Consider the following 18,218-nt stretch of genomic DNA (forward strand, 5'->3'; position numbering starts at 1 on the left):
ACTTATCTTTCAGCAGAGATTTCAAAATATAAGGAAACGACTCTGAAAAAAATTAGTTTCATCCTTGCACTAGTTCGTACTCTATAAGCCTCAGGTAAACACCTTCAAAGTCCTAGAATAATGACATTTTCTGTTTACCAGAAGCTTTCCTTTGACCACTGCAGGGAGGTCCTGATTGACCAGGGCCCCCCGAGAGAAAGGAGTGAGACTGCTGTGGAGTCTGGGACCGGGGCTGAGCTGGACGTCCAGACCCCTGCTTTTTCCACTTTGCCACAGCCGGTGCAGACAGCATGCCACTGCTCACCTGCTCATGAAGACCTGGGAGAAGAATGTTTCTGAAGACTTAGGGGAGCTTGTTCTGGAGTCCGAAGGTTTGGCTGGTTATTCCCCAACAAGGGCTGTAACCGTGAACGTCCTGATAGAGAGCGGCACCGGGAGAAGGCACATGCCCTCAGCTCTTGGGAAGAGGCACCTGAGATGCCGCATCTTTGGGAGGAGCGCCCGGGAGAGTCTCATCACCGGTTCCTGCAGGTGTGTTACAAGGAGCCCCGCATTCCTGAGCTGGCCTCGTGAAAGGACTGCCATCAGACTCTTAGATACACAGAACCTTAAACTCGGAAGGGGTCTTGGCTATTATCCATGCACCCCCCTGCGCTATGCAGGAGTCCACGCATCCATCCTGCCATCCACACTTACCTGGGAATACAAAAGGCAACAGCAGAAGTTCCTGCCCTGATGGAGACTCACACGTGAACCCGAATTGTCGCAGCTCCCAGGGAGAGACAAGCCCACAGTGCCGAGAGGGACTTCCCAGACATACTGTGTCCTGGAGGAGGGAGAGGGTTTGCAGACAAGAGGGGAAGCAAGAGCACACACAAGGCCTGGAGCAGTCGGGCACTTTCTGAGGACGGAAGACGCTGTGAAGACAGCAGGCCCCCCTGGGCCGAAGACCATGGCGTGTGGCAGGCCGAGCGGCCTGCAGCTTCAGGAAGACAGTTCGGAGGCTTCCGCAGAAATGCAGACCCAGACATCCAGGCAGGTCTGCACAGCGGCCTGGGGTGAACCAGGGACCCCAAGGGGCCAGACTGGGGGCCTGGAGGCTGCCTGCCGCTGGGAGTGAGGGCGAAGCAGAGGCGTCAGGGGATCCAGAGCAGGGGCAGGCAGAAGGGGAGGGGATCTGCTCTGGGGTTCCAGTTGGCACCAATGTGGATGCAGGAATGAGCAAAGGGATCCGTCTCAGCCACTCAGGACCAGGGTCCAGCAGCTGTCTGACCCCGGGAGCAGCCCCCAGGAAGGGCGGGGCTGTCCTGCCAGCTGCCAAGTGGGTGACGTCATAGAGGAGAGCCTGTGAGTCACTGAGCACGACCGCCCCTGTGGCCCTGGTGAGGCCACCTGCTGGGCTCTGGGGCCGCTATTGACTTGGCAGATGACGGGAAACCCCAGGGCCGGGGGCACCAGGGAAGGGAGGCCCACGACGACAGAGCAAGATCCAGCCGTCCCTGCTGGAGGCCTCCGGTCTGACCGGCAGGGTGGACACGAGACCCTCCGAAGAAATGGAGCATCTCGCCTAGCTCCTGACAGCACTGACCAGGACCCGTGTGGCCAAGCAGGCGGGCACCGAGAAGTCCCTGGGCAGAGACATAGCGTCCACCTGGCTGCTCCCACCTGGGCCTCGAGGAGCCGCCAACACCAGACGCATCATCTTGGGCTCCGCAGCCCCACTTATGTCCTCGTACCTGGCCTCCCCAAGAAACACCCTTCAAATGTTCTTTAGCAGTTTTACCCCAAATGGAACACACCTGACTGGGGGGCGAACAGGAACATGGCACTAAAGCTGTGCAGCTCTGCAGCCTTGTGTAGGCAGGCATCGGGTCCCGGGCTCAGTTAGAACACTCGCGGACACTGGAAGCTACAGTGGAAGGCAGTTCCCAGGGACACTGCAAGTTCTGAAGAATGAATATACCAACTTGTCCCGGCCTGTTATTCTTTCCTATTGAATCTGGAACTGAAGCTTCTGATCACACAATACAGACAACGGGGTTTTCAAAAGCACGTGGCGAGATTTTTAGTTTCAGGGGATGCTCTGCAGTCCTGCATCAACCCAAACACACAAATGAGTACAAAGGCTCCCAGGAGCCTCTGGCTCCTGGATGAAGGCCCTGCTTCACTCACCCGGAGCTGCACCTGCGTGGATGTCGGTGGGCAGGAGAGAGAAAGCAGACCTCCCCACCGCTGGTCCACCACAGTGAGTCCCGCTTGCCCTACCTCCAACTGAGAAGCAGCTGATTCCTCAGGAAGCGGAAGGTGGATGTGTATCAAGCCAAGAGTCCCGAACTCGTAGAGCCAAGAGCATCTGGGTGGGGACGCGTCTCGTGGAGAGACAGGGAAACTCGCTCTGGACGAGATTTAACATGTCCTGTCTTTCTTTCTCCAGGAAGGAGGTGCGGGAGCTGGGGCTGGTCATCCTGGTGGACGCACGCAAGAGCCTGGCCGCCCCCGCCCTCTCCCAGGCCCTGGCAGCCCTGCAGGTGAGCAGGTGGGTCCCGTCCTGGGGCGCTGAGCTTCTCCAGGCACAGGGGGTCAGCAGCCGCCACCTCCCTCCTGTGAATCTGGAGACGTGGGGAGGGGCCTGTGCTTAGAGGTGGAAGGAGCAAAGCAGGTTTCTGCTTCTGCCCCCTCCTGGTCTCGCTGCAGACCTTCAAGTCCAGCTGGCCATGGTCAGCCGTGCAGACGTTCTGGTTTGTACTCTGACTCAGCAGGAACAGTGATGACGTCCCTTCACACCGTCTCCGTGTCTACTCTCCGACTAAATCCGGGTGCAGGGTAGTTAGTCACCCTCCCAGACAGGAATGGAGGCCTGCAGGGGCGGCCGCCACTCACTGTGGGGTGTGGGCCGTGGTCATTGGGCGGCCAGGAGTCCCGGAGCCCTCTGGGACGGGGTCAAGGCCGGTGGTCTAGCGGTGGCCTCAGGAAGCCCCAAGCCTGGATTCCAGGTCATGAGTAGAATCCAGGGAGTCCCTGGAACAGGGAGAGAGGCACCACTGGATGTTTCAGGGACCCAGGGCCAGATGGGAGCCTGAGAACATTCAGTCTCCCTCAGATGTGTGCACACAGGGCTCCTGTGTGCCAAGCGCTGTGCTGGGGTCCGGGCTCTCAGAGGCACCTGGAGCTGCAGCTGCTCCAGTGGCTCCTGAGCTAACACCGTTTCCTCTGTTCCATCTCTAATGGTACAGCACTGGTCACTATTCTCACCCAGGCGCCTACATTTTAGGGACGCCAAACAGAAGTTCTTTCAAGGAAAGATTTAGTGACTGAGGTTGGAGCAAGTCTGATCAGCTGGAGAGCAGAGTCTGGGGAAAGCAAAGAGGGGCCCGGCAGACAGGCTCTGCGTGGGGCGGGGCTCGGGGGAGGCCAGGCCGGAGCGGCTTGGGGAGAGGATCCGAACTTCCAGGCGAGGGGAGAGGCGGGCACAGCGTGCTGTATGGCATGCCGCGTGCTGTACCGCGTGTGTGTTGTGTGCGGGACGGAGCAGAGCAGGGCCAGACAGCCAGGAAGACGCAGATGCACGTCTGCACACTCCGTGGGCCTTTCCTAAAGCGGGAGGACTGGCAGCTCTGCCCCTTTGGCATCCGATGGGAACGTGAATATCATCAACCATGAAGAGCCCGTGGAAATCGGGGCTCCAGCCTCAGGCGGAGACGAGCGAGCCCTTCGCAGAAAGTCTGCCGCGCTTCCCCACCCTAGCTGTTGACCTGAGATCTAGGCAGATCGGACCTGGCCACTTACCGGTTTCCCCAGCATTTCTTTTTGTCCAGACTTCCCTTAAATCTTGGGCCACTCGGGTCCCATGGGGGAGTCAGGCCTGAGAGAGGTGGTCCCTGACCACCCATGCAACTCCCAGAGCAGAAGCTGGGAGCTGGGGAAACGTCAGCTACGTCTGGGACATTTTATCACACACGAATAGCCTAAGGAGCTTCATGATGGGGTTACGAGAGGAGATCCAATTCTTTTCCATGTCGGACATAACTGTTCCACAAAGCTGGCTTTCAGACAGCCCTGAGGGCCTTGCAGAGAAAGCTGGCCTGCAGACCTCTGCCCTGTTTTTGGCTCAGCTGACAGCAAGATTTCCGATGCAAATGAGAGGAATGGAAATGAGCTGGAATTTAAGGATCATGTGTCCATTTTCAATTTAAGTTTTGAGGGATGTATAAAAGTACTTAAATATTTTTACAAAGGGCAAAAAATTTCAGCTGTTCTTCATATCTACCTCAAGTAAGTATACTTCAAATTTGTTAAATTATTGAAGTTCAGATACCATAAAAATCTTTCCATTTTGAAAAGGGAATAGTGATTCTTTTTCCCTTGGTGGAAGAAACTCCTGAGACTTTGCACATCCCTTACCCCACTCACAGCAGGTAACTATTACCTTATTAACATGGTAATTGTCATAAATCATTAACTGTTCTCTCTTATCTGAGAATTAACATTAATTCTCTTTGAAATAGTAACAAATCCTAATAGTAAAAAATCACTCAAATAGGAATATATAAGAAATATAAAACACTTCTCCAAACTGTTTGTAGTTTTAATGCATGATAACTCAAAATTTTAGCTAAACTGAGTAAGAGAAATAGAATATGGCTCTAAAATAGGAAAACAAGATTGTTCTTTTCTATGGCTTTTCTATGGATTATTCATTCAACAAATATTTACAAAGTGTCATCCACAAGAAGCCACTTAACAATAATATAAGTACATAGTATGAACTTAAAATAGATATCAGTTAGTCCTGAGGCCCATCCAGTAAATTCATTTCAAAATAGGGGATTACAAAAAAGCCTAAAATTTGTTTATAAGAAAGTATTAAAAAGTAAAGCCTTAGGAAATATGAATGAAGAAACACTGGGTAAATAAAAGCATCTTATTGCGGAATGATCTGGCCTCAGTATAATCTAGCAGACAGAAACAGGAGTTTGATTAAAGTCATAAACACTTTTTAAAAATAAGATTTTTTTCAACCAATAGAGTTGGAACAATTGGACATCTGTATGCAAAAGAAAAGAAAAAAAAGAAATCTTCAACACATACTTCATATGATATATAAAAATTAACTGAAAATGGATCTTAGACCTACATGTAAAATCTAAAACTGCAAAACCACCAGAAGAAAACATAGAAAATCTTCATGACCTTGGTTTAGTCAACTATTTCTTAGCTCTGACCCCAACAGCATAATCCATAAAAGAAAAAAATGATAAATTGAACTTCATCCAAATTTAAAACTTCTCCTCAGAAGGCATTGTTACTAAAATGAAAATACAAAGCCAAGACTGTGATAAAATGTTTGCAAAACACATATCTGTTAAAAGACTTGTATCCAGAATATATAAAGTTGCAGAACTCAATAGTAAGAAAAAAAAAGTCCAGTAAAATATGGGCAAAATATTTGAACAGACTTTACCAAAAACAATTGATGAACGGGAAATAGGCACATAAAAATATGTTCAGGGCTTCCCTGGTGGCGCAGTGGTTGAGAGTCCGCCTGCCGATGCGGGGGACACGGGTTCATGCCCCGGTCCGGGAGGATCCCACATGCCGCGGAGCGGCTGGGCCCGTGAGCCACGGCCACTGGGCCTGCGCGTCCAGAGCCTGTGCTGCGCAACGGGAGAGGCCACAGCAGTGAGAGGCCCACGTACCACTAAAGAAAAAAAAAAAATATGTTCAGCGTCTTTAGTCACTGGAGAAATGCAACTTAAAACCAAAATGAGATCACACATACAACTACAACCACAAACTTGACAAGAACAAGACCGTGGTGTTGCTGGTGGGATGCAGGACAGTGTAGCCACTCGGGAAGACTATTTGGCTGTTAGTCACAAGCTAAACATACACTTAACCCGGCAAACCAATGGCTGGATATTTACACAAAAGAAATGAAAACACAGTGTTTACAGGCTTTGTTTATGATCGCCAGAAACTGGAAACAACACACATGTCCTTCATCTGCTGAGTGAACGACAAGACTGTGGTGCCTGCAGTCGAGGTAACATGATGAGCAGTGAGAGGCGTGAGCTACTGACCTCCCAGCAATGGGGATGCGTCTCAGGGCAGTGTGCTAAGTGAGAGAAGCCGATACTGCACTGCATGAGTCCGCTCATACGATATATGGAAAGGCAGTTTACGGAGACAGAAAACAGATGGGTGATTGCCAGGGACTGTGGAGCTGGACTACAAGGCACATGAAGAAATGTGCGGGATGCTAAACTGTCTTATATCTTCATTGTGGTGGTGGTTACATGACTATAAGTTATGTTAAAACTTAGAGAACTGTACACGAAAAAGGGTGAATTTATCCTATGTTAATTATAATCAATAAACCTGATTACCTTAAAATTCATAAGGGCAAATAATTTATATTCACAGCAAAGGCAACTACATTTTATGCATTTTAGGAACTTTTGGAACATATCAAAGTAGAACCAATAAAAATTGGACAATTTTATTAACTCAATGAAGTTAAAAATTAGAAAGCTAATCAGTATTTCTTATTTCAGAACACATCTCCTCCCTTAATTCATAGTATTTTGCTGCTGGTGGATAAAGAATCAGCATTTAGGCCTGACAAGGATGCAACAATTCAGGTAATGGTTTTAGACCGTAAGCACCAGACTGACTGATGACTCTGACAGATAGACCCTGAGTGATGCATAAAATTAAATATTAGGGCACCTAGATGAGATAACGCATGAAAGAATTTCTGTAAGATCTAGTTGCTTCCATACAGGAGGCTGGAAACCTGTCTCCGATGCCTTGAATTCTTGCAGGACCCCTGCAGAACATAACATTAGAAAACTTTTAAAAATCTGGTTTTTCTTCTCCACCTCATTTGTTTTCTTTCCTTCTCTTCTTGCTTCTTTCTCTCTTATCTGAAAATATCTTTACTTTGCCTTCATTCATTTTTTAAAAATGTTCTCTCTTCCCCTCAGATTTCTTTTCTGTTTTTCTTTATTTATTTTTATTTACTTATTTTTGGCCATGCCACGTGGCTTGCGGGATCTTAGTTCCTGACCAGGAATTGAACCTGTGCCCCCTGCAGTGGAAGCACAGAGTCCTAACCACTGGACCGCCAGGGAATTCCCAGCCTTCATTCTTGAAGGATATTTTCGCTAGATATAGAATTCTGGCTTGACAGTAGTTTGTTTGTTTGTTTTTTCCGCACTTTAAAGATGTTGTTCTGGTGTCTTCTGGCCTTCCTAGTTTCTGATGAAAAGTTCATAGTAAAAAAGTTCATCTATAGGAAATGTGTCATTTTTCTCTGGCCACTTCTAAGATTTTCTCCTTCTTCTTTAGCAAATTGACTATAACGTGACTCGGCATGGTTTTCTCCTTATTTATCCTGTTAAGTTTGGCTGAACTTCTTGAACGTTTACGTTTATGTTTATCGCCAAATTTAGGAAGTTTTCAATCATTATTTCTTAAGAGTCTTTTCTGCTCATTCTCTCCTCTCTTTCTTGATTTCAATTACACATACAGTAGTGATATTGTCCCATAAGTCTTTGAGAATCTGGGAGGTTTTTTCACTTTTTTTCTTCTCTTTTCTTCAGATCAGATTGTTTCTATTGACCTATCTTCAAGGTCACTGACTCCATTCAGCTATTAAGCCCATCCAGTGAGTTTTTTAGTTCAGATATTGTGTTTTTCGGCTATAAAATTTTCAGTGGGTTTTAAAATAGATTTTCTATGTTTCTGCTGAGATTTCCTATTCTCTCATTAATTGCAAGCATCTTTTCCTTTACATCATTGACATAGTTATAATAGCTGTTTTATTTAAAGTCCTGTCATAATTAATTACAACATCTGTGGTCTTTTCTGGGTTGATCTCTGTTGATTGTCTTTTCCTGAAGCTTCAGAATGAGTCACATTTTCCTGATTCTTTGTGTGTCAAGTAATTTTGGATTATCTTTTGAACATTGTGAATATTCTGTTGTAGAGACCCTGGATTCTATTATAAACCTTCACAGAATCCTGTTTTAGCATGCATTTAACTTGATTAGACTGAGTAGGTCCAATTACACACAACTGGAGCTCCCTTTCCCCAGCTTTCTCCGTGGGGTGGATATTGACCTTCACGTTCTGCCCCAGCTCTATCCTCTGGCTGTTTAGGCCAGAAAGATGCCCATTTTCTATCAGAGCTTCAGCCACTCCAGCCTCACCATATTGGCAGCCTGCCTTCAGGCCAAAGCCACAAAAACAGGGAGCCACCCCATGCCAGTCCTTTTACCCAGTTTCAGTTGCCTCCATGGTGGCTTTGTTCACCCTCCAGAGCTTTCGGATGGCTGTCGTTATACTTTATCCAGAGTCTGGTTTTGTCTGGGGAGGTTCAACTCTGCCAAACCAGAAGTAGCTCATCCTTGATTCATCCTCTCACTTTTCGCTTCCTCCTCCTGCCCTTTCCCTTTTCCTGTTAACATCTTGCCGTCTCTTCTTCCCCAACTTTTCCATTCTTTTGGTCTTTCCTCTATTTCTCTTTGCTGTCTCTCCTTTCACGTCTCAGTTAGATTCCTGTGTCCAGCCACATATACTCCAGTAATGCCACCAGCAGACAGGATAGCTGAACCCTAAAGTTGCTTCTCAATCCTCTCAACCGAGTAACCCAGCAGTTTTCCCAGGAGTGAGCCATTCTAGTGGTTTTTCCTGAGAGCTGCGTCCATGGCCATGACCAGTGAATGCCTTCCTTGGCAGTGTGAGCTGGTGGGTTCCCTGAAGGCCCTGCACAAATTTGTCGACAGCTCCCAGCTGACTGCAGACCTCGAGGGCTCCTTTCCCTACAGCCACAGTGCCTGGATCTGCTTCCGTCGGGTAAGGCGCAACTCACAGCTGCTGCACATGCCAGTCTCCTGGGCTTCTCCTTAGATGGACTTTTTACTCAAATCAGAAAAGGGCATCCCCCCACCAAGTGTCACACCTGTCATAGTTGCCATCAACAGTCTGTTTCTGGACAGCCACACCATGGCACACTTGAGAATGCCACTGAAACCCCACCCTGGGCAGGGGAGGAACTTCTGTAGATGTGCAGAGGTCACCGGGCGGCCGCACGGCAGGCTTTGCAACCTGAGATGGGTTCAAATGTGGGAAGTCACAGCTGCTTGTTTCAGCATCTAACAGAAGCTGTCTTTATGTCTCCTGGCTCTCAAACCTCAATAGAAGCTGGAGCCCTTCACCTCAAACTGCGAGGAAGCCATTGTTTTCCTACAAAATTCAGTCCGCTCCCTGAACACCCACAGGACCCCACGCACAGCACAGGTAGGTTCTCGTGTATTTTATGTTATTTGACAGATAGGTGGGAACACAACAGTTTGGTCAAAGCCATCACCCTCAGCAAAAGTTTTCAAGCCCTTTTTCATTCATAGATTCCTTTCAATTCGCAAAAAACTTCCCTTGTGACCAAAAAAATCCCACTCTGCCCAGAAAAGAAACATCACCGCTACATTCGCTGACATGCCACCGAGGCACAAGTGATTTGCTGTCAGGAGTGAGTCATTCAGAGGAGACACAGAGGTGGACTGGCTGGAGGGACCTCAACAGCCTAGGAACCAGGGCCCTGGAGATGCCTCCCGCTGCCCAGGCTGCGCGGTGAAATCCACGGCCTCGTCTAAATGCCAGGATCTCCTCCTGCTGCCGCCTTTAAGCTTCCCTCTTTCTTTCTGCCCTCAGATCTCCCTTCCCTTGGGCAAGGGCATCTGGAGCTGTGCTACGTTCCCATGGGGACTGGGCGGCATGTGGGGTGCGCCAAGCCCACCCACTTTTAGCTCGGTTGACAGAGCAAGGACATGGGTCACACTGACGTGTCCATTAGCGCTAGGCTTGGGAGGACTGGAGGAGGGCTTCCAAGCGCGTTTCTCCCACCCCGGGCAGGAGGTCGCAGAGTTGATCGGCAAGCACAGGGCGATGATGAAGCATGTCCTGGAAGACGCGCGGCTGGTGGCCCTCCGGCTGGAAGGCGGCACCGTGCTGGCACGGCTGAGGAGGGAGGAGCACGGCGCCGGCCAAGACTACCAGTGAGTGTCCCGCTGGGGCAGCGCTGGACCGCAGCCCAGCCGGGGCGATTCCCAGTGCTCTGCCCGGTCACGGGAAGCCCGTCTTCATCACCTGCAGTGTCTCCAAGGAGTTCAAACCTCCATTCCTCTGATGGACACACTGTGACTGACCAGAGATTAATTCCCTTTGTAACTAAAGGAAGCCTAGCAGATTCCTTGGAAGGCTCAAGTGGAGAAAGGTCACTTCCCGGGGTTCAGCATCCGTCCTAACCAAATGCTTCCTTGCCTGTTGCCTCCCAGGCACCGGGTCCACCCACCCACATTTCCCTGCCGCCTCCGGGGTGCCCGCATCTGTGGCTGGCAGGGTGTTGCAGCTCACAGGCGTGTTTATGCTCTGCTCAGGCTGTGGGCCTCCTCGGGGGCTTCCGTTTTTGTCAGATGTACAGAGTGCAGCTGGTGTTTGTAACCAGGTGTCACCGACTCGGGGCTTGCTGTGAACAAACACTCCGACAGCTGCCTTCTCTTTCCAGGGACACCATCGAGGCTGCCTGCAGGCTGTACGACCAAGTAGACGAAGAGGTCCACAGGCTGGTCCTCGCCTCCAACAGGTGTCTGCAGGCACTGGAGGAGCTCCAGGAGCGAGGACACCAGTCAGGGCTCCAGGGGGGAGGCGACCAGGTCAGTGTCCGGGAGAGGTGACCAGTCAGGGCTCCAGGGGGAGGTGACCATTCGGGGCTCCAGGGGGAGGTGACCAGTCAGGGCTCCAGGGGGAGGTGACCAGTCAGGGCTCCAGGGGGAGGTGACCAGTCAGGGCTCCAGGGGGAGGTGACAGGGCTCCAGGGGGATGGCGACCAGGTCAGTGTCCGGGAGAGGTGACCAGTCAGGTCTCCAGGGGTAGGTGACCATTCAGGGCTCCAGGGGGAAGTGACAGTCAGGGCTCCAGGGCGAGGTGAGCAGTCAGGGAGCCAGGCGGAGGTGACAGTCAGGGCTCCAGGGGGAAGTGACAGTCGGCTCCAGTGGGAGGTGACCATTCAGGGCTCCAGGGGGAGGTGACAGTCAGGGCTTCATGGGGAGGTGACAGGGCTCCAGTGGGAGGAGACCAGTCAGGGCTCCAGGGGGAGGCGACAGCCAGGGCTCCAGGGGGAGGTGACAGTCAGGGCTCCAGGAGGAGGAGACCATGCAGGGCTCCAGGGGGAGGCGACAGCCAGGGCTCCAGGCGGTGCGGCACCGGGCTACCTGACATAACCAGTGTAACACTGACTATCTGAATCCAGATCTTCTTTATATTCATTTGCATATAACGATTTCCAAAAGCTTATGTTTTTCAAGTAAAATCCTTATTATTTTATCAGCCATTGTTTCCTGGTTAGTGAATGTGAAGCCAGGGTCCCCCGCCCAGCCAGCAGCATAGGGGCAGTGAAGAGTGGCTGGAGACTCTCTGGACCCTCAGCTGGCCCTGCGTCCTCCAGTGTCTGGTCACCGTGGGGCAGTCAGGGTGGGAGGGGCGCCACCCCCAGGGCACCCCAGGCTGGTCCCCAGGACAGCCAGCAGTCACAGTGGGGTTGCACACTGTGTATTTTCCCTCCCTGATCTCCCCACAAACAGCCCTAGCGCCCAGCCATAGGCTGGCCAGTGGGGGTCCTGGGTGGTGGGAGATGGTGACCCAGCTGATCCAGGCTGCAGGGAAGCACAGACAAGGGGCTGACCAGCTCACCTGGTCCCGGTGGTGGCAGCCAGGAGCATGGCTGACTCGGGACACCCCAACCTGGGGGTGGGCCCTGCCTGGGGCTCCTCCAACCTGCTCCTCAATCCTGTGGGGTCCCCCGTCTACCCGTAGGGTCGATTCCCTGGCCTCTGGGGCCTCCTCCATCCTATGGGGTCTACTGTTTCTTATATATTATGTATTTTATTATAAAATGTCCTCCAGGACTTCCCAGAGGAAGGATGGAAACTCTAAGACCTGCACATCCGATGCTGTCTCTTCTCCTTCACAGTTCTCAGTAGTTTATTTTCCCGCCGGAACAGAGGCACCGTACCGGTCATTTAGCCTCACGGGTTGCAGTGGAGAGTCTGCTCTGCTGCGCTCTCGGCCTTGGGCTGGGCCCTGCTTTCTCCCGGGAATCTCGTCCACCTCTGGTCCTCAGGCCGCCTCCGCCCGGTGAGCAGAGGCTCCTCCTTTGCCTCCCTAGGCTCTGGGGATTCTGGGGTTCCTTGATGCGCACCCCCGTTTCCCAAATTCCACGCTTCCTGCTGGTCCGCTCGTTTTCTTCCTTTTCCATTTTCCATGTCGCTGGCCTTTTCCCTACTTTCAGAGTAGATTTTATCGACTTTATCTTCTAACCCCACTTGTGTGTTTTTTTTTTCTTTTGCTCTAACGTTGTTAACTTCCCATGGGGGTTTTGTTTGCTTATTCCTCTCAATGGCCCTTCTTTACAGCACCTGACTTACTCTTGGCTGAAATACTGGTCGTGGTGTCTGCCCAGCCTCTCTCCCCTCCGAGGGGGCTTCTGCAGGCCTGTTCTGGCTTCTCTTTTTCATGCTGGAGGCTCTTCTGGTGATCCTAGGTTGCCTGCCCAGCTGCTGAGTGGGGCGGGGCCACTGGAGGCCCCTGCTGGGCCCACCTCCTGGGCTCGTGGGCTCCTCCAGAGACAAAGCCTCCGATCCCCGAGGGGAGGGCCTGGCTGCACGTCAGGGAGGAGGTGAGACTCCGTGTTCCCGTGGCCCCTGCCTGCCTCCCCCTGTGCAGAGAGCACCCGGGCGCTGTGGGGTGGACGGCGCGTGCACTGGGGCCCCCGCCTCTCGCAGCTCCCGGTCTTCCTCACCTCCTCGTCAGCTTCGCCACCTGCGCAGGACGCCCGGGGCCCCCAGTGTCCCTCCTTCCCATCCTGTCTGTTGTCCCCATCCTTTATACCTTGAAAGAGGTTACTGAAGCTTTAGCAGTGTTCCAGGAGGGATCAAAGTTAGATATGTTTTAGTCTGCCATCTTCACCCAAAACTAAGTACAATTTAACCTAAAAATGGGATCATCCTATATAGTGTGTTAAGTTGCCTTTTTTTCCTAAGCAATTGCATGCACACTGTGGAAGGACTAGAGAGGACCTAGGTTTTAACCACAGTGAGATCCTGCCTCACGCGCTCCTCTGGCGGGCCCTGAGGTGGGGCCGCGTGGGCACACGCCGGTGGGAGTCTCCGGGGCTCTGCCCTGCTGTTCGCTATTACAGACGTCACCACCTGCGCATCCTTCGCACTTGGTGATTGTTTGCAAATTCCTAGGCTGGATTGGAGGGTCAGGGCGCACACCTTCTGAGGTTTTCAGACACCTTCCAGCAGCCTTCCAGACAGCTGGCCCAGCCTGGGCTCTCGGCGGCCTTCGGAGGCCAGCTTTCTCGTTTGCCAATCTGACAGGTGACGATAAAGTGTCTCATCGTTGTCTGCATTCGGATCTTTTATGGTGCAGTTGAACCTTTTCTTCCTACATTTATTGGTTATTTTTACTTCCCTAATAAATTGCTTTTTCATGTGCTTGGCCAATTTCCCTACAGTTTGTAATAGTTTCATTATGTCGCTTCTAATCCTTCGATTGTGTTGCAGATATCTGTAATTTGTCCTTTAAATTTGCTTATGATTTATGTGGCCTTTCCTATTTTCGGTTACAGAACGACTAATGTATTCCATTATAAGACTTTCATGGTTTGAATTTCTCCATTTAATTTTTCAAACCGACTGGAATTTATTTTTTCTCAAGGTCGGAAGTGGGACTCCACCTCTGAGACGCCTCAGCCCTGCTGAGCATTTCCTCTTCTCTACCTGGCAGTTCTAGGACTGCAGGTGCTTCCTTGCAAAAATCTAGGTTTGATGGTTTTTTCCATGACTCTGTCCACAAAGAGCATGTACTCTGGTCTCTCTCCTCTGCTCATACATCTGAGTTCGTTAAATACAATTATTGTCCTGATAGATCCAGCCCAATTGCTCCATTTTTTAATAGCAAACCTCTTCCTGGGTGTCTAACGAGCGGATGCCCCTGCATTGCCCTGTGAGGGTTTGCCTCTGACGTGCCCGCGGTGAGCGTAGTGCTGTTGCCGTGGGAACTGCGTCTCTAAAGTGATGACCCTGACCTCATCGGACTGCGTAGGTGCAGGCAGGCCTGCCATCGCCCCTCCCTCCCTCCCAGGTGCCAACAGCCTGAGGACCGTTTCTGGAGTTTGTGTAGCATAGTAACAAGTTTTGAAACTGAAACTTCTGGATGCATTTTTCAGTGATCTTAATTTCCACTTCCAAACAATTAAAAGTATAAGCTTGAGCCGTGGAGGTCTGTGGTCACCCCAATCCCTCTCCAGCCCAAGCTCGCTCACTCCCACTCACAGCCTGAAAAGTCACGAGTGAGGACCGTGGTTCAAACTGAGGCCGAGCAGCCTTCGGATGCGCTCAGGAGGCGCCGTTTGGACGAGGCGTGTGGCTGTAGGAGCCAGATGCACTGGCCCCGAGGCGGCATCTGACACCTCTTTTGTCCTCCGAAGTCTTAGGGCCGGACTCCTCAGCACATTTAAAAGTAAAACCTTCTTTTCCTACGTAGATCACATCGTGGTTTGAAAAAGAAAGAGAGAAATTCCTCGGGCCTTTGGAGCTGCTGTCTCTGGGGAACTCAAAGCAGTGGCAGGCGTCCCAGGCTCTCCCGGACAGGCTGACGGTGGGTGCCCACCAGGACACATGCAGGGACACCCAGGGCACTGCTGGGGCTTGTTCTGATTCTTTGCTCCTTGGGCCGCAGCAATATCGTCCGAAAGGGCTGCGGCTGATGGAAGAGGACTTGCAAGGTGCAGAGGAAGGGACCCAGGACTTCAGGAGTCTGAGCGCCAAGGCCGGCCTGGCTGAGCAGAGGGAGGGCGAGCTGGCCAGGCAGGCCCTCGGGTCCGAGTTCTGCGAGACGGTAAGAGCCCCGGCCCAGTCCCTCCCAGGGTGTGCACGCGTTGCCCAGTCCTTGCTGCGGACATTCGCTGCGAGGTGGGCGCCCCCCCGCCAGGCTCTCCGTAGACCTGTGAGGGGTTTATTTATTGTACCGGACAGACAGGCCACGAGGACACGCGAACTGTCCTTTCTGTTTACCGGCTCAGTTATAAAAGTCCACTTACTGTCAAAGATCCCAGAACGATTGCCGCACAGCCGCACCCGCACTCTCGCTAGCGCCCTAGAATTCCTGCCGTTAGGGCGCCAGGGCCAGACTCCTCAGGAGCACAGAACCCAAGAGGCCAGGGCAGGCCTGGAACTCTCGGCCCGAGGTCCCTGGCCCATGGGTCGCACACCAGGCGGACCGTCTCCCGGCCTCTCCAGCCCTGATGCCCACGATCGAGTCCGGTCGGCAGTTGGCACCGCGAGCACAGGGCCTTCCTCTCGCTCTGGCCCCTGGCTCACCCTGGTCCTCGCTTTGGGTGACCTGGTCAGCAGGCAGAGCGTGACCTGAGTTTACTCAGGGTGCTGGCTCCAGCCGCCCAGGCCGCCTTGGCCGTGACCGTCCTTCACTGCACTGACCGGTGCCCTCCTGTGCCGGGCAGGTGAGCGGGCGGACGCTGCGGTGCAGTCAGTGCCTAGAGCACCCGGACCCAGAGCTGGTCACCGAGGATCTGAAGCGCTGTCGCCGGCAGGCCGTGCAGAGCTTCCCCAGGGCGAGTGCGGTGGTGGTGGGCCCCGGCGGCCAGTGGGCGCTGCCACGGGGCCAAACCTTGTGGCTGCAGAGCCGGCAGACCCGACGCCACTGGCAAGAGGCCCTTGGAGAGGCGGCCCCGGGCCCCGGCACCCTGCCTCTGGGCTGGAGCCCCCTGAAGCACGAGCTTGCCCAGGGACCCGAGGGGCAGCCCCTTGAGCCTTCCTGGACCCCTCCCGCTGACCCCGAGGGCCGAGCTGAGGAGTGGGCCTGACTGCTACCCGGCCTCGCCGGACAAGCTGCTGTGTGTGGGCAGGGTGAGCACCTGAGCCCAGGTGTGCACGCACAGGACAGCAGCGGCACCTGCTCCCCGCCCACCCCAGGAAGCACCGCCTGAAGAAAATTAGGAAGCAAGCACAAAGCTTCGCGACTCCTCAGCTTGACAGTGGCCCCAGCGACTCCCTCCGGCTGGGCCACACTGGGGTCTTCATCAAAGGCCTGGAGGTGACCGGCACCGCCGTGGCCTCAGAGAAGCGGCCCCCGCTGAGGCCACGTGCCGAGAGCCCTCGGCTCCCTCGGAACCGGAGTCTGTCCTCTCCCTCCAGGACCCACCCCTCCGAGGAGGATGGGAAGGGCAAGCTGGAAGGTGAGGCACATGCCCTCAACCTGTGGGCCTAGTGATCAGTGGGGTCTAGAGACCCAGAGCCGTGAAGTGCCCTTCCCCAGCGTGGGAAACCCACGGACGCCCCTCGGGCCTTCCCCGTCAGGTCCAGGCTGAAGCACTCACGTCTGATTTTAAACAAGACATTAGTGATCTCCCTGTGCTCAGAACAGAATCTCTGAAAGCCGCCTCCTTTTTCGGGGAGTGTAGTGACCTAGCACACCCGCTCTGAAGGTTAAACAACCAACTCTAGTTGTTTAGAGCCCATTTCTAGAAAATTACAATAAGCAAACCAAGCCCACAACGTGAAGAAATTACTTTAAAAACTGCTTTTAAAAAAAGCCTCTAAGTATTGAGGTGAGAGGTGTGTGCCCGTTTATCTGTTGCCCAAATGAAGATGTCCATTTAGTTTGTTAAATCTTTAGGAAGATGTTTGCAAAAAGATACTTCTTGTTAACTGTCTGGATAAAAAGTGGTCAAGGACCCCGCCCACCCCAGTGACAGTCGGTGACGCCAGCCTGGCCTCCCAGCCTCTGGGTTGTTTGTCCCTGTTTGCAGTCAGCCCTGGCTCGAGGGGGTGTCCCCTGGTTTCCTTTGCTCATTCGATGGGTCCACGTGTGTTTCCTCCAGAGAGCAGCTGGAATCTGAACTGAGACGGTTACAAAATGCTCTTCTGAAACAACCTTCAACCACCTTGTTAAAGGTGGACCTTGTGAGGTGTGGGCAGGCCGCAGGGAGAGCTGCGGGTCTGTGGACGGCCTTCCAGCTCATTTTGAAGGTGTCGGGGTAGCAGAAGGCAGGGGTGGGCGTGGTCCACTCACCGGGAGCCGCCTGGCCAGCCAGAGTGCATGTCCTGGGTCTGGGAGGGAGCAGGTTGGCGAAGCTGTCCTGCCTTTGCCGCTGGGGATGGGTCCCCCTCCCGCCATTCACGGGCCACAGACCCACCAAGCCCAGGCCTGGCGGTGGGGACCTCGCACACAACGTTCAAGGGAGCGAGTCCTCCCACATGCCGGGGCCAGGGCGGGAGCTTTGCGTGGACCGCCCCGTCTTCCAGGAAACCCAGCCGTCTGGAGGGAGCTCCTGCCGCTTGGCCAGCAGTCATTTCCCCAGAACTTTCCAGCCTTTGTGAGTCAATTTCCATTTACTTGGTCCAGATGCCCAGACCATGCTAGTGTGTATTTTTTTTCTGGATATTGAGGAAGAACACTTGTTTTCGGCGAGTGTCTACAGGAGGTGACTCAGTGGCCGTGCGTGGGTGTGACAAGGGCACCTCGCGTGGCAGCAGCTGTGTTTGTCGGCACTGCTGCCGCCAAGGGCTCCAGGCCCCCGACCAGCAGAAGGCGCCGTCTTCCCAGAAACGAGAAGCACCTGTAAAACCCGTGCCGCAGGCGCGAGAGGGGCCGTCCAGGGTCTGCTGCAAACAGGATGAACTCACAGCATTCTGACCACGGTGTATTTCCTATCGTTAGCTGCTTTTCTTCCAATTAAAAAAAAAAAGTAAAGACACATAATGGCAGGAAAAACTCTACCAACCCCCACTGGTGTCGTTAGGATGGAGTAGTTTCAGAAGGTGGCTGGTGGGATGCTCTCAAATAGGGAAGAAACACGTAGTGTGCGTGGGGACCTCCAGCCCAGACAGGGCCCTCCGCCTACTGTCCATCTCCGCAGCACACTGGCCCCCAGGCCTACTCTCCGTCTTCTGCTGCAGCGGCTTCTCTGCATCTGGGCCAGAGGTCACTGAGTAAAGCTGACTTTTCAGGAACACCTTGTGGTAGGTTAGCAGCGGGTGTGCGCCAGAAACCGGTTTCCCCGCAAATCCCCAGCACAGCCTTCCTGGCAGAGGGCTCCCTGCTGCGGGCCTGCGAATCTTCTTCCTGCCAGA

The 18,218-nt window shown here is 53.0% G+C and overlaps 1 protein-coding gene across 1 annotated transcript in view; it reads left to right on the forward strand.

The window, feature by feature from the left end:
• PLEKHG4B (pleckstrin homology and RhoGEF domain containing G4B) overlaps positions 1–18,218 on the forward strand; it is a 63,371-nt gene that overhangs the window by 35,732 nt on the left and 9,421 nt on the right. The window contains 12 exon segments of the mRNA XM_089908354.1: positions 2,435–2,528; positions 6,555–6,641; positions 8,743–8,859; positions 9,205–9,303; positions 9,916–10,058; positions 10,568–10,715; positions 12,032–12,195; positions 12,784–12,958; positions 14,611–14,724; positions 14,806–14,964; positions 15,587–16,043; positions 16,046–16,326. Coding sequence (XP_089764480.1) covers positions 2,435–2,528; positions 6,555–6,641; positions 8,743–8,859; positions 9,205–9,303; positions 9,916–10,058; positions 10,568–10,715; positions 12,032–12,195; positions 12,784–12,958; positions 14,611–14,724; positions 14,806–14,964; positions 15,587–16,043; positions 16,046–16,326 — 2,038 coding nt within the window.

This window comes from Delphinapterus leucas, chromosome 3, assembly GCF_059928025.1.
Source record: "Delphinapterus leucas isolate spDelLeu-1000000601 "Yukka" chromosome 3, BTC_Dleu_Yukka2, whole genome shotgun sequence".
NCBI lineage: Eukaryota > Metazoa > Chordata > Mammalia > Artiodactyla > Monodontidae > Delphinapterus > Delphinapterus leucas.